The 14,550-nt window shown below is 48.3% G+C and overlaps 1 protein-coding gene across 6 annotated transcripts in view; it reads left to right on the forward strand.

Moving 5' to 3' along the window:
• The window catches only part of PLEKHG4 (pleckstrin homology and RhoGEF domain containing G4), an 86,550-nt gene that overhangs the window by 8,094 nt on the left and 63,906 nt on the right, over positions 1-14,550 (forward strand). For all 6 annotated transcript variants that reach the window (XR_004419025.2, XM_033069584.2, XM_033069586.2 and 3 more), the window contains exons 2-3: positions 6,195-6,392; positions 12,377-14,465. Coding sequence is in view for 5 of the 6 variants with exons in the window: in XM_033069584.2 (XP_032925475.1) it covers positions 6,195-6,392; positions 12,377-14,465 (2,287 nt within the window). In the remaining variant the exon portion in view is untranslated. The remainder of the gene's footprint in view (positions 1-6,194; positions 6,393-12,376; positions 14,466-14,550) is intronic.

Genomic DNA, 14,550 nt, shown 5'->3' on the forward strand with positions numbered 1-14,550 from the left:
TGCCTCCCAAGTGGAACTGGGTGCTGTGCTTTTCTCCCTGAAAAACCTAAAACAATAGCCCAAAGAGCAGGTAGAGCTGTTCCTGGTTATCTCACAGGAAGGTGGTGTAATTACAGGAGTGGGAATGCCTCCTCTATTGCTGCACCACTTAATAATGCATTATTTTATTGAGAGGAAGGCAGGGTGCCGAAGGCAGGCGCCCTCTTCTCAGCCTCCCCCTGAGCCTCAGAGCGAGCAGCAGAGGGGGGAGCTGGCACTTACTCTGGGAAGATTTTTCTCTCTTGAACTCATTGCCGCTGTGATTAGAACAGCTCAGGAAATGGGGCTGGGAGGGTTCTCCTCTCCGCAGCAATGGAGTGGGAAATCTCAAATTTTGTCAGAAAAACAACCCTTTTTTTTAGCCAAAGATCTTTCTGAACACAGAAGCGTCTCTTTTATTTAAAGGGAAAGCAGCTTGTCTTTCAGCTTTGTGTCAGAAAGTGGAAAGGCTTCATGGAAAGCCCAGAGGTCTGTTTTTACTGGAAATGAGGTTTCTCACGTCAGCTGAGAGCTGAGCAGCCCCAGCCAAGCGGTGCAGCACAGCAGCCTTTGCTGGCGAAGGGACCAGCTAACCCAGCCCTGCTCAGCGCCTGCTGTGAGCTCCTTTTCCCCCAGTCCCAAAGCTGGCTGGGAGCCATGGGCAGGCGCTGTGTTGTTCTGCTTGGAGCTCTGCCTCTCCCCCGTTTTGCTATTATTTCTACTTTCCAGTCTGGGATGTGGGAGGGTTGGGTCATTTCTTCCCCTCACCTTTGCACACTCTGGTCTCTCCTGTCCTGCCCTTGCACCGTGTCTTGGCACCTGGGCAAGAGGGGAGAAGGTGGGTGCGTGCAGGACGTGGCCGGGCTCCGGGCAGCCGGCAGAAGACGGGCAAAGTTGCGGGAGCTCCTGGCAAGCTCTCCCTGCTGAGCGGGAGCCCAGAGTCGATGACTCAGGGCTGGGTGTACCACGGGCACCACTCGCTGTGCTCGCAGCCTCGCCGGGCTCTGCTCCACTGCCCAGCTCTGCTCCTTGCTCTGCCAAGCCACGGCAAGCTCTGCATTTAACTGGGGCACTTTGGGACATGTAGTTTCATTCTTTGGCAGCTCAAATGAGGGTGTAGGTTTGTGAAAGCGGAGATGTAGGTTCTTTAACTAAATTCCTATTGCAGAATGAATCCTCAGCTGTTACATGGGCCAGTCCAGCCTGCTGGAAAAGGAGCGTTGTCTGCCATAAGTCATGGGTTAGTCAAACTGTTAGTCTGGTCTCACCAAAACAATCTTTTTTAGTAGTCTGCAGACAGCATCTGGGCTGTCAGCAGGGAAGAATCTGTGTCTCTTCATGTTTGCCTTGACCAAGACTCAGTACTTTGTAGGCAAAAATGAGCAAAGTGCTTGGGTGAGTTGTAGGGAAAATACTGCCAAGGCTTTGTGGTCCCAGGTGGGTCCAGAAGCATTGCAGGCCTCCTCTGCACTGATCTACATTGTCTTGAGCCACTTGGGTTGCTGTTTCTTGCTAGAGGAGCACAGATATTCTGATACTGTGTGAAGTGTGTGTCTAGCCCTGGGGATGACCTCTCTGCTCCTCAGGCAGGCTGACTTTTTGTTCTCCAAACCCTGGAAGTTTTCCAGGGTTCAGACTTAATTGGTGAGCAATAGGTCCCAAAGAGGAAGAAGTTGAGTCCTGAGTAAGAAAGAAATGTAGAATGACAGGAGTTCCCAGTGGCTGGAGCTGCAATGCTGCTCTCTTCATGCCCACAAAGGTAGGCAGAAAATTCAATCGGTGCACCTAGAAAAGCCCAAGAAGCTCCTGGTTACTCCAGATGCCTCATGACAGTCTCCTCTTCCTCTGTCCCCTGAGCAGGAGTGCAAGAACTGCTGGGCTTCTCTTCTGCCCAGGCACTTGTAGCCTCATTTCTGATTGACTCCTGGTTCTTGCTGCAGTTTGTGATGGAGTGGGGCTTTAAGGGCTGAGCAGCAGGGCTTTGCCAACAGTCTGTATTGTTCTGTTTGTCACAGCATCAGTGGATCCTGTGATCTGCAGGGGAGAGAGGGCAGCCCACCCACCCACTGTTCAGACCAAAGCTCTCTGTCAGTTGTGAAGTCCTCCTGGATTCTCACTGCTCCCCTGGCCTCCTGGGTGGGACCATGCTAGGTTGTTCCTGTCACAAGGCTCAGGCCATGGAGCCCAGCCCATGGATCCCATCCCATCCCCATGTGGTGCTTTCCTCTTCCCTCCCTGTGCTCCAGCCCCTGCAGCTGGTCTCAGCTGAGCAGCGGTGGAAGCCAGTTTGGCCGGACATGACCTTAACCTGGGCTTTATTTAGCGCCTTGATTTATAGAGGAGTTATTTTAAAAGCATGTTTCTCTTTTGGGAGGTGTGGTGGAGTGGTGGAAGTGAGCTGGAGTTTTTTAGTCCTCCTGTGCTATTGACAAAGAATCATTTGAATTCCAAGATTCCTTTTGCTTGTGGAGATGCTCTCTGGCTTGCTTGGAAAGTGTTCCTGTTGGTGTTTGTGCCCAGTGGCTGAAAAGGAGCACATGTCCAGGACCTTTCTTGTGAGAGGGATGTGGCAACAGTGTTGGAAGCAGGGAAGTTTGAAATGTGCAGTCCCTGAAGGAGGCTGCTTTTTTCAGCAGGCTCTGCCAGCTCTTGGGGACCACTGTGGGCCGGTTGTAGTGGAAGTGTGCTGGGGCAGGAGTGTCCCCTCCATGGATGCTTGTTAGTTTAGCTTGTTCTCCTTTTCTCCAGGTGCAGTTCACTTATCCCAGATCACAAAAGTTTCTCCTTATGCCTGCTTTATTACAGGGGTTATGTTGCCTGTTTGAGATAAAGGATGGAACCTCTGGAACAAGTTGCCCAGAGATTGTGGAACCTCCATCTCTGGAGATATTAAAAAACTCTCTGGAATAACATGCTCTAGGGGACCCTGCAGGGGTCTAGGGGACTCCTAGCATGGTCTAGGCCACTCTGGAGCAGGGAAGTTGGACTAGATGACCCCCAGTGGTCCCTTCCATCCTTACTCATTCTATGATTCCATGATGTAGGTGAGATGGGCTCTAGACTTCAGGTTTATGACCCCCAGGACCACAGGGCACTATCTCTTTCTCTGGTTTGTATGAGTTACCTGTGCCTGCAGATCCTGTCTCCTCCACATGCACAGCAGCCAGGCTGGATGTGTGAGGCTGCCCATCTGTGCTCTGGCATTCCACAGCAGCCACGAGGCCTCTTGCAGTCCTGGCTGAGGTGCTTTCTTCCAGCCCCTCTGCAATCTGGGAAGTTAATTAGTGCAAATAAGCAGCCCTATCCCTAGGATTGTGAGCTGGGTTAATGAGTCCCTTATTGAAGGACAATCTGTTGCCATTGGAGGCTCCAAGCTCTTCCATGTTCTACCCTCTGTATTTTCAATTTGGCTTCTGAGGCATTGCCCTGTTTTGCCCTCCATCCAGGCAGGAGCTATTCCTGGATGACCATCCTGGGTGGGAGCTGAAAAGTAGTGTGAGCTCCACATTCATCTGCAGCACGTGGAGGCTGCTGTGTTCTGTAGCCTCATTCTGTACCTCATTCTGTAGCCTCCCCAGGATGCTGGTGCTACAATCCCATGCACCATTGTGGGATGTGGGAATCTACTTCATGCAGAATTAACAGAGATTGGTGCAAACATGTCTTTTTACCAAAAGGCAGTGGTTGAAACCTTCTCTCTATCCCTTAGAAACCTACACAGCTATCATGGCTTTGTGCTATAATCTAGCCAGAGGGAGATAAAGCCTCTGTGCTCAGGAGTGCAGTCAGCACTGCACTCTGCAATGGCTACAGGCTATGGTTATTCTGTATTTTACTAAAGGAAGGATAATGTACGACCTGGTTTATTTTAACCATATAAAGGATTTTTGATTTGGTGCCAATGTTAATAATTGTTTTGTGAAGGCTAAGGCAGCAGGAATGGTGTGAGAACCTTAGAGCAATGCACTGACTCATGTGCAAATATTTTGACTTCTTTGTTTTATTTGCAACAGTGAACTTAACAAATTTATTTTGGGGAGGGATTGATATCTGAAAGAATTTTGCTCAAACAGGGCATGGGGACAGAAGATGGTGCAGAACCAACCCCAGCTGGTTTTGACTGATATTTTGAACTTGTGGGCTGTGGAGGGTCAGAGGGAGATTGTTGTCAAATGCTGCCAGCAGCAGTGCTACTATGATAGTGCCCAAGAAGGTGACTGATGGGGTGGGTCAGCACCTGTGTGAAGGGCAGTTTTATCTGACAAGGTCACAGGCACTTGCTGGGACATGTTGGTATCACCAGAGGTTGTTATTTTTCTGAATGGAAAGTAAAGAGCTTAAAACAGCCTTCTCCTTCTTTTAGAATTGGGGGTCAAATGCTCATCCCTAGAATTCAGCGCTTGAGTGTGCGCACACAGGACTCTTTTGGAATTCTTGGGTTAAGAATATTGGATTAGGAATTCCAACTCAGGATAATCTATGATTCTACGCATATGAAAAATAGCTCCTTAACCTCTGTTTATGTGGTTGCATTGGACTTGAGCATTGCAGGAGGCAGCTGGTCTCTTAGGAAAGGTGTGGACACTTTAGGAGCCTGCTGCCATCTAGTCTTGCTTGTTGCTGACATCAGGAGAAACAGCAGAAAAGGTAAGGAAGCAGTGCTGTCCCACAGGCAGCGTGTGCTTTGCCTGTCACTGTAATTCTCCCAGCTCATTGCAGGCAGGGATTGTGGAGGCATCACCTGGGCGTCCTTACTGCTCCTGGGCAGTCCCACACGCTGTCCTACAAGGTGGCTTTGCATCACAACAGGGAGTTTATATCGTGCTTAGACACCCACCCCTCTAAAGGAGGAACTTGGAGATTGTTAAGCTGCAAGAGATGGGAAGGCTTGTGTGAGGATCATCATCTCTGCTGGGCTGCAGGTCAGTTCAGGCTTGCTCTGAGACTGTTGAACTTTCTCAGGTATCTGCAGTGATGTACTGCCATGGAGTGGAAGCAGTGAAACTGTTTGTTTCCTCCTGATCACCTCTTCTACTGTTCCCCAGTTGTGGTGTAAGCTGTTGTGGCACTGCTTTATTTAACTTTCCCTCCCAATCTTGCTGTGGGACTGAAGTGTATTTTCAGGCATGTCCATGCAGTTGTTCCTGTTCTACAGGAGGCTGTAGGGCTTCTGGGTCAGCAGCTGAAGTGCATTTCTGGTCTCTAGTGAAAGGAGGTGGATTTAGATCAGATGAGGATCTGGCCAGACACCTGAGTAAACTTTCATTTGGTTTTGTAGCAAAACTTACTCCCACTGGCTGTAAGTTAGCCCAAGGGATCCCCTCTAAAACAGAAAAGAAAGGAGCGATCCTGATCCTCTCTCCAGATATGTACAGCTTTATACATTTTTTTTTTTTATTGTTAGCTTTTGGCAAGCTCTCTTGATTTACACCCATGCAATAACTCAGAATTTGGCCTCCAGCATTGGAATTGGTCCTGACACTATGGGCAGGCTCTGGCTGGCAGATTCTCCCTAATGGAGGTGGATAGAGGCAATCCATTGCCTCTGATCCCCTGAACAGGCATCCTAGGTATCAATGGGTGTGCTCAGGGACCACAGGCATCCCTGTTCACACGTGTTGTGTGAATCCTGGTGTGAGGCATCTCGAACTGCAGAAAATTCCTGGCTCCTGGAGCAGAGCCTTTCATGAGACGCAAACACATTGGTGAATGACTTTCCACAGAACCAAACAGCTCTGGCACCTTATCCTGTACTGGGACTCCAGAGCACAGAAGGCTGAGGAGCTTCACCCTACTGCAACTCCCCTTATCCCAGCATGGAGTGTACCCAAACCAGGGGGCTGGTGATGCTCCCACCCCATGGCTGTCTCACACGCACTCACGTGCTGCGGTGTGGTCTAACAGCAGCCGCCCCACCCCGCGCACGCCGGAGAAGGACTTGCTGCGTAAGCAAAAGCTGGGAATTCTCGCCGCTGTGCGCAGCACTCTGTGAGCACTCCACTCCTGCTTTGGGAGAGCTTTTTTGTGTTTACCTGCAATCGCTGGTGCCAAAAGAAGCTAGAAGGGACAGCACTTGGCTGCTTTGATCTTCGTTCCTCCTGCATTTGGAGATGGCCGTGCTCCTGGGTGTTGGGCAAATCGTGCCCTGGTACCACTAACGCTTTGTCTCTCGGCAGGACTCGGAATCGCTGGACGGCTGCATTCAGAGTACGTTATCAGCACTCTACCCTCCATTTGAGGCTACCGCAGCCACCGTTCTGTGCCAAGTTTTTGATGTGGTGGAGAAGACGTACCGTGGGGATGGACTGCACTACCTCATAGACTTCCTGATTCCAGCCAAGCACATCCTGCAGTGCATTCAGCAGGATGCCTGTGTGAGTACATCATGCTCTCTAAGGCCTGTGAAGGCTTTCTTGGAGAGTTTTCTTTCTGCTCTCGTATGCAAAACGGCTGGCAAAAAGCGCTTGAGTGTGTATGGCAGCCTAGGTGGGAGGGCAGGCAGACAATTAGGAAACAGTTCAGAAATTGTTGTTGAAGCTTAACCCTTCAGAGATCAGAGCTCAGGTGTGGAACAGTGTTCTCCCTTTCCATAATGAGGAACACCAAAGGGTGTAAGGGATTCACAGGAAGAGGTTTAGCCAAGTGTTTGCTAGATGTGGCTGACTGGGTTGGCCTCTGACCCCAGCTGTTCCCCGGCCCTGTGGATGAAGCTGTCGGGCTCCTGCCACTGGCAGGATGACGTGCGGGGCGAAATGCTGCCAGTCGGTGTTTTTCCCAGAACTCCAGCTCCCCTTTGATGGTTGCTGGAACGGTCACAAGGCTCAGTAGCCCCGAGGAGTCACGTTACATTTACTGCCAGAACGAGTCCAAGATTAACGTGCTTTGCTGTTGGGAGTCTAAAATGTTAGAAACGATGAGTCAAACACCTCCATCACAAAACTTGGCTCGAAGTCTGCAACATGAAAAAAACCCAACCAGCCTAAACAACCTAAAATGTGGGTTTGTTCTAACCTTTTTGTCTCTGAATGCTAAGGGGGTGTGTGGCCAGGCTTTTAATTCAAGTCTTCATGGTAGAGGGCAAGGAATTTCTCAGAGGAGGAAAAATATGGAATAGAGGCTCAAATAGTTATGAATTTGTTTCAACGAAATGAAGTACTGGGGGACAGACCCATCACATAGGATGGCTCCATGTGAGCTAGGCACTTGGAAAGTGTGTTTTAGTGCAGTGTTTGTCGCCCCATATTGTCACCAGCCTCCAGCTTGGTGCCAGCCGTCTTTGAGTCGAGGAGGATCCAAGGTGGTCCATGACCTTGCTGCTTTCTCCCACCCTGAACACTGGAATAAATGTTATTCCATCAGCATCTGTAACTGGAGCTTCTAATTCTATGGTGCGTCGTGTGTTTTTCCCCTTTAAAGACGCAAAAGGCTTTTCCTTTGTACAAACTGGTAATTATTTCAAGACGTTTCACGGCTTTCCCCAAAACACCGCCCTCGCTCAAGGAGCCAAGGTAGCAATTTCCCCACTCCTCGAGATCCCGGCAGCTTCCGAGCGGCCAGCAGTTCCTTGGGCAGGTGAGGCGGTGACGGGGAGGGAGGGAGAGCAGCAGTGAGCTGGGCGCACAGTGCTGCTGTCCCAGAGCGGAGCTGTTCGGGGCAGGGGCTGCGGAAGCACCGCGCACCCACCGCGGGCCGCGCGGGCCTCGGGGCGCTGCGGGTGGGACACGGGTGTGGCGGGGGGGCGGGCTCAGCCGCCCGGCAGCCAATGGGAGGGACAGCGGCGCTGCAGCAGCCAATAGGAACGCGGGGCCGCCTTGACGGGCAGGGTGCTTCGGTTGAGCTGTTGGAGGGACGTTGGAGCACGAGGCGCGGAAGTGCCGGGCCCTGAGGCGGAGAGGTGTGAGGGCAGTGGGAGGTGGAGGTCCTGAGGAGGGAGAGATGAGGGCAGTGGGCACTGGGTGTCCTGAGGAGGGAGAGATGAGGCTGATGGGCACTGGGTGTCCTGAGGAAGGAGAGATGAGGCTGATGGGCACTGGGTGTCCTGAGGAAGGAGAGATGAGGCTGATGGGCACTGGGTGTCCTGAGGAGGGAGAGATGAGGGCAGTGGGCACTGGGTGTCCTGAGGAGGGAGAGATGAGGGCAGTGGGCACTGGGTGTCCTGAGGAAGGAGAGATGAGGGCAGTGGGCACTGGGTGTCCTGAGGAGGGAGAGATCAGGGCAGTGGGAGGTTGGGATCCTGATGTGGGAAGTATGATGTGGGCACTGGAAGAGCTCAGGGTGCTGGTGGCCCACTCCAGGCTGGCCTGATGCATGGGCTCAGGTGATGGAGGCGTGGGGTGCCCTGTGGGAGGGGGAAGCCTGCCCGCTGGGGCTGTCCTGCCTGTGTAGCACAGTTTGGGGAAGTGATGCAGAGACACTAGTTCTGCTTGGAGGCCTGCCTGGCCTGCCTGGTACCCACAAGATGTGGGGTTGGTTGGGCAGCTGCCTTTAGGGAGGGCTGCACAGGGCTTAGCATTAGGTACTGGGGGCTTTTGGTGAAATGTGAAATGCCTGGGAGACTGGTCAGCAATATCCCTTCTTGCTTGGTTGTGACTTTTTCTGGCTGTGATGATTTTTTACTTCCAGAGTGGTAGTACAAGGAGATCAAGGGCACCTCTATGTACCTTGTACCCTCTTTAGAGTTGGGTCCAGGTTATTCTATATTATATTTAAAAGTCTGCTTGTTTGATCTTTTAAATTTATTATTTATGAAATTTATTTCATTTGCTGTGGTCTCTTCTTCCCCAAACCTCCACTGTATGTGCCTTCATCCTTACAGTCTGAAATCACAGGGGATTGTTTCTTACTAATTGCTTTTTGAAAGTCTTGGCTGCCTTTTAGAAAGTCTAAACAAAAGTAACACTTCTTAGTTTGTAGTTGAGATGCTTTGTGTGATCATTTCCTAAACACACTAGAGAGAAAAGGATTAACTCGTGTCTGAACAATTACAGTAAAAAGTCTTGAGAGCACTAGATCTTTTTTCAGCCTCTGCAGTGAAAAAGGTGTAAATGGCTTCATGAGATGTTAGACAAGTTCATGGGCTTTAGCTGGATGTATTAAAATCATCAGCCTGTGTGTGATTCCTCAGGGACTGGAAGGGGTGTTCCAAGAAGGGTCTGTCTTTGCTTAGCAGAGTTAAAAACCGGGTTTTGTCCCTGGCCTTGAGGCAACATCCTGGCCTAAATGGTCTGTTCCAGCTTAACCATCTCTAGCTCTAGAAGATTCCATTCTTGTGCCATTTTTGTCATTGGTGCCCAACTCTTTCCTCAGAGGCAGTTTTATTCCTGGCTGCAGCCACTGGGTGTAGAGGGTGTTCCTGGCACTCCTCTGATGAGCCTGGTTTGGTTGGGTAGTGTTTGGACACGAGAAAAGCAAATCCTTGAGCCTCAAAATGAGATGTTAAAGGGACTATAATAAGCCTTTCCACATAATCTTCCCTTTGAAGGTGTGTTTTGGAGCAGGAGCAGCATGAGGATGCTCCACTTCTAAAGTTCTAAAGCTCTGTAATGTTTAGGCTATTATAGGACTTGCATTCTTGCTTTGGATGTTACTCTGGCTCCTGATGCAGTTTAGACTGTGGCTTTGTAGGGATTTTCAGGAACTTAAATGCATTCTGCATTTTGGTGATTTTGTTGTTGAGTTTTCTCATTATGAGTCAGTAGCAGACCAGTAAGCATCTAAGCAGTGAGGTTGAGTTTTGAATTTCTTAGTATATGAATGGCCCTCCAGTGGGTTACTCTGCATCCAAATTTTAACAGAATCTCTATGTCAAGTATGTGCTGATGGAATTCAGCTTTATGTTTATGCTGTTGCTGATTGTGTCTTTCGCTTTTCAGTCCTATATAATAGCTTGGGAACTGATCTTTGTCTCCCTCTTCTTCCCCTGAAAGACCCTTGGTACAGGCCCTTGGCCTTAATATACCTGCTAGTGTATATTGTAATGGGAGAAGGGTTGGTGTGGTGCAATGGTACAGTCTCTTCTGGAAAACTGCAAATTACTCTAGTTTAAAACTCATGTACAAAATACTTGGTGTATTTTGTACGAGCCATAAGCTTTGTTGACTGAGATGCTGTGGGAGTCTTGAACTTGATATAAAAGTCCATGAAGTACATTTAGCCTAAGACCAGCTGGAGCCAGGAGCAGCTTGTGTAAGCTGCTGCAAGAGGTGGTCTTGGTTTGCTGAGTTTAACTCTACTGTGGATGAAAGAAACTTACTGATAGAGGCAGATCAGAAAGCCTGAGAACATCAGAGTGCTCAGCTTAGCTGTGCCTTTCAGGGAAGGACAAGCAACTGTGTTAGCTTATAGGGCTTGTTGGTTCTAACTTAATAGAGGAAAGAAGAGGAGGTCAGTCTGCTCTGAGTCTAGGTTAGAATAGAAAGGTAACATTAATGTGATCTTTCAAGTAAATTAAAACTAAAGTAAGGTTCAGTTTTGTGGTGATACAGGGTGTAGGTGCATCAGTAGAGCAGTAGCAATATGTGAAAAGAAGTAAAACTGCTATGACTGAACTTGACTGTGTCAAAGAAATAGGACTGGCAGGTCTCTGTCCTGGAATATGGAAGAAGTTACCATATAATGCTGAATGTCTGGTAACAGGGATTTTATTAAATCTGTTAAGTCAGGGCTAGTAACAGAGAACAAGCTGAGCCTACAACATCATGTACTGAGCAAGGACTGAATTAACTGACCCATGAAAAACTGAATAACGTTTTCATGTGGTTTGCTCCATGGCAGGTAGTGTCACAGCAGCCTTTTCAATAAACCAGCTCTCTCTAGAGGGGTAAGTTTCATTGTTTAATCTCTGCCATAAAAGATTTATTATGGAGTCATATGGAAGATTAATTACTGTGTCAGAGGGATTGAGGTTTATGCAAGAATTGCAAGATGGCTACAGACTGGTGAAAGGGAGGGAATTTTACTGCAGGGAAAACAGTTGGAGGCAGGAGTCGTGAAACACGCAGTGCTTTTCATCCATGATCTTGGCATAAAAAGTAAGAGTATGTATGGCATGTTTGTGGTGAGACCAGCCTGGGACACACAAACAATAACCTGGAAGAGGAGGGTCATAAATGCATTGCATAAGATGAGCTCTAAAACTTTGTACTTAAATTTTTGTGATGGTGGACTCAGAGGGCAAGGATGTGCCTCCACAAAGTGGCAGGCAGAGCTTCTGTTCTGAGCTGGAGTTCATCAGTTTGAAGAGAAAAACCAGTAGATACTGTGGGGGCATGACTGGCAGACAAGTGGGATCTTAGCTTTAAGAGATGCTCCTGGCCCATTTGGGAAGTGCTGGTGCCATTACAGACAGTGTTTTGGAACGCTTTGCACAATAAACAAATGGTTTTTAAGAAAAAGAAGTGGGCATTACAAAGGAGATACTTCAGGCACACCGAGGAGATGATGAAAGTAGACATGCTAAGGTCATGTGACATGGGTTAATAACTCTAAGCAATGGGAACACATCCAGGAAATACAGGTTTGAGGAGGAGGGATTACTGAATCTGAAGGATGATTTGGGTTTCCAAACCTGTGAGCAACTTTGCTTCAGGTGCGAGGAGAGTTAGAAATCTGGTGGGGCTGAAGGTAAGGCTTGATGAACATAAGGAAATTGCTTTATGCCAGTAACTGTTGTCTGAAGGTGTGTGAGGATCCAGGAAGTTCCTTTCAGTTCTCTGGTTTCTCTGACAAAACACTTGAATTAATTGAATCTAAAGCCTTGTTGTACAGAAAAAGGTGAAATTAATTGTGGAATTGATGGCTTAGATCATGGCTTAATTTAAATCTTACCCAAACAGAATCTAGTTCAAAGCACTGAAATTATTTTTTTGAAGTTGTGATAAAGCTGTAAATAATTGAGTCAAGTCAGTTCAGCCATGAAACTTCAGTTCTTTTACTTGGGTGGGATTTGTCTAAGGCATGGCCTGAGTGCTGCTGTGTTTTGGGTGTGAGGAAATTGCTGGTGTGTTAAATGTGGTTCCTTGAAGATTGCTGATGGCACTTACCTTCTTTCTCTGTGGCTCTGCTGTGCTTTCTTCATTTGCTGCTTTCTATTTCCTTTTTTGTCTTTGCAGTGTCTTCTTCCCTTACTGGGAGTTTGCAGCCTCCCAGTGTAACTTGTGTCCATCTGTTCTGCATAGGTAACCTCCTATTGATAGTTTTTCTTATTCCTGCCTTTTAAAGAGAAGACCTTAGTGTGAAAGACTTACCCATACCAATAACCAAAAACCCTAAATTAATCTGTTTCCTTGATCTCTCTTACTGAGAAGCTTGAGCTGAGATGTTTTGCTGGTGCTGCAAACACTTTCTCTTGTCTCCACAGGCTCCGTACTGCGGATTGCTGTTTCGCCATGCGGGCTGGCCCCTGTGCATTCAAGAGAAGATTATAATCCAGCTAGCTTCCATTGACTGGCGAATCTTGAAGCCTGGTGACTTCTACCTGCAGGTGGTCCCCTCTCTGAAGAAGCCTCCACGAATTGTAGTGAAATGTTTGGGAAAAGATAAGCATAATGTAGAAGAAGTGGTGATTCCAGAAGTTTCATATACCTCTATTTTTACTCTGGAATGGTTGAGTACGTTCAATGGAGAGCGGATGGGCATAGCACTGGAAAATTGTTTACTAACCACTGATGACAAAATATTTCGTGTCCCCTGGGATAAAGTGGTTAATCCTGAATTTATAAATAAACCAAAAATAATTGAAAACAATATCATCTCTCCAGAAATAACAGAGGAACGTTCAATTTTGTGTCTCCCCACGGACCGTACTGAGTGCAGTTCACCAGACCTGAGGTCTCAGTGTCTACAGGAACCAAACCCAAATCGAGACAATCCTGTCATTAGCAGCACAGCTCCACAATTAAAGGAAGCTCTGGTCAATGGTGTCTGTACAAGTCCTGTGACTGAAGAGGACTTGGGGAGTGACATTGAAGGGGAGTACGTTGAGCTGGCAGAAGTTTCACTGCCCAGGTTTGGGTCACAAACAGGATCTTTAACCCAGTCTCTGGCATTAAGTTATCTAACTCAGCCCAGGGCACGAGTGAATGAATCTAAAGGCAAGCACAGATTTGTTGTCATACAAGACAGCACCTACTCCAAGAACTTAATTCAGTCAGCACTTATGCAGAAGGAGCACTGTCAAATGGACACTCTGAGCACTTCTACAGAATTTCTCAAAAATGTTACTCCATTGGAAGGCAACGAAGTGATGGCACATGGAGAACTGTCTCCAGAAGGTCAGCTGCTACCAGTTGATCCTGGAAGTATGGGTGATAACATTCCTGTGGCTGAGCCTCCTGCTTGCCATGCAGAGGATTCATCTGCAGAGCAGGAGACTCACAGTGAACACTCACTGGATTGGCAATGTGCACTGTGCAGCTACAGTGATGTGTGTGCTGGAGATGCTGTCTGCCTCAAAGCACAAGTGCCTGGTGCCCCTGGAAACATGAAGGGAGAGAGAGATGGACCTAGTGGAAATGCTGGTGTTGAAACATTGGAGCAGGGCCCAGTAGTGATTCTAGATTCTACTACTGCTGAAGAGGGAGTGATGCTGGGGATACATACAGAACCACTGACTGAGGGTCAAAAGGAGGTGACACTGTTGGATGCTTCTGAACCTGTCCTAGGGCCTCTGGGACCATGTTGCACACTAAAGGAAGGTTCTGATGTCTCTTGCCAGGGTGTCAGTGGAACTGTTGAGCCAGTGGAGGCCACTACATTGCCTGAGAATTCAGATGTGGGTGGGGAGAGTGGCTCTCCTTCAGGGGGCATGGCAGATGTAAGTGCTTGCTGCAGCAATAACGAAGCAAATACCAGTTCTCCATTAAATCCTCCAGAAGGGAACCAAGGAGAAGTAGATGAATTTGAGGTGGGAAGAAGCGACAGCCAAGAGGAAGTGAAAGAGTCTAAAGAAATGTTGACTGTAGATGAAAATCAGACTAATCACAGTCACTGTTCTGTGAAAGCTCCAGCAGATGGAACCTTGTCAGATGGTGAAGAGCAAGAGCATAAAAAGGCTGAAAAAGCCGAAATACTCCAAACTGCCCTGTCAGCAGAGGGGAGTCAGATGGCAGAGCAGTTAAATAATGGTGACTTGTTGGCTGCTGATGCACAAGAAGACTCAAGTTTGTTCAAAACCTGTAGGTCTGGAGGGAGGTTTGAGGAACCACAAAGACTGGAAAACCATGGCAGTGAAAGTGAAGAGAACTCTGTGCTGAACCTGGAGGGACAGGTAGAGAACCAGGAAAGTTCTTACAGGGAAAGGTTGAAGACTACAGCTTCAAAAACACTGGAATCCATTGAAGAGGAATTGGAGGGTGGACCACTGTCCTCAGGACCTGCTGAGGAGCATACAGAGCCTGCCACTCTGCACTCCCAGCCAGAGCCAGCTTCTGGGGCATCATCTCCTAAAGGTACAGCCATTGATGTTTGTGTGCTTGTGTTTGGTAACATGGATTGAAAGCAAAGTCCTCAAGGAGTACTGCTTAAATACTACTT

This window comes from Catharus ustulatus, chromosome 11 (genome assembly GCF_009819885.2).
Source record: "Catharus ustulatus isolate bCatUst1 chromosome 11, bCatUst1.pri.v2, whole genome shotgun sequence".
In the NCBI taxonomy this organism is placed as follows: Eukaryota; Metazoa; Chordata; class Aves; order Passeriformes; family Turdidae; genus Catharus; species Catharus ustulatus.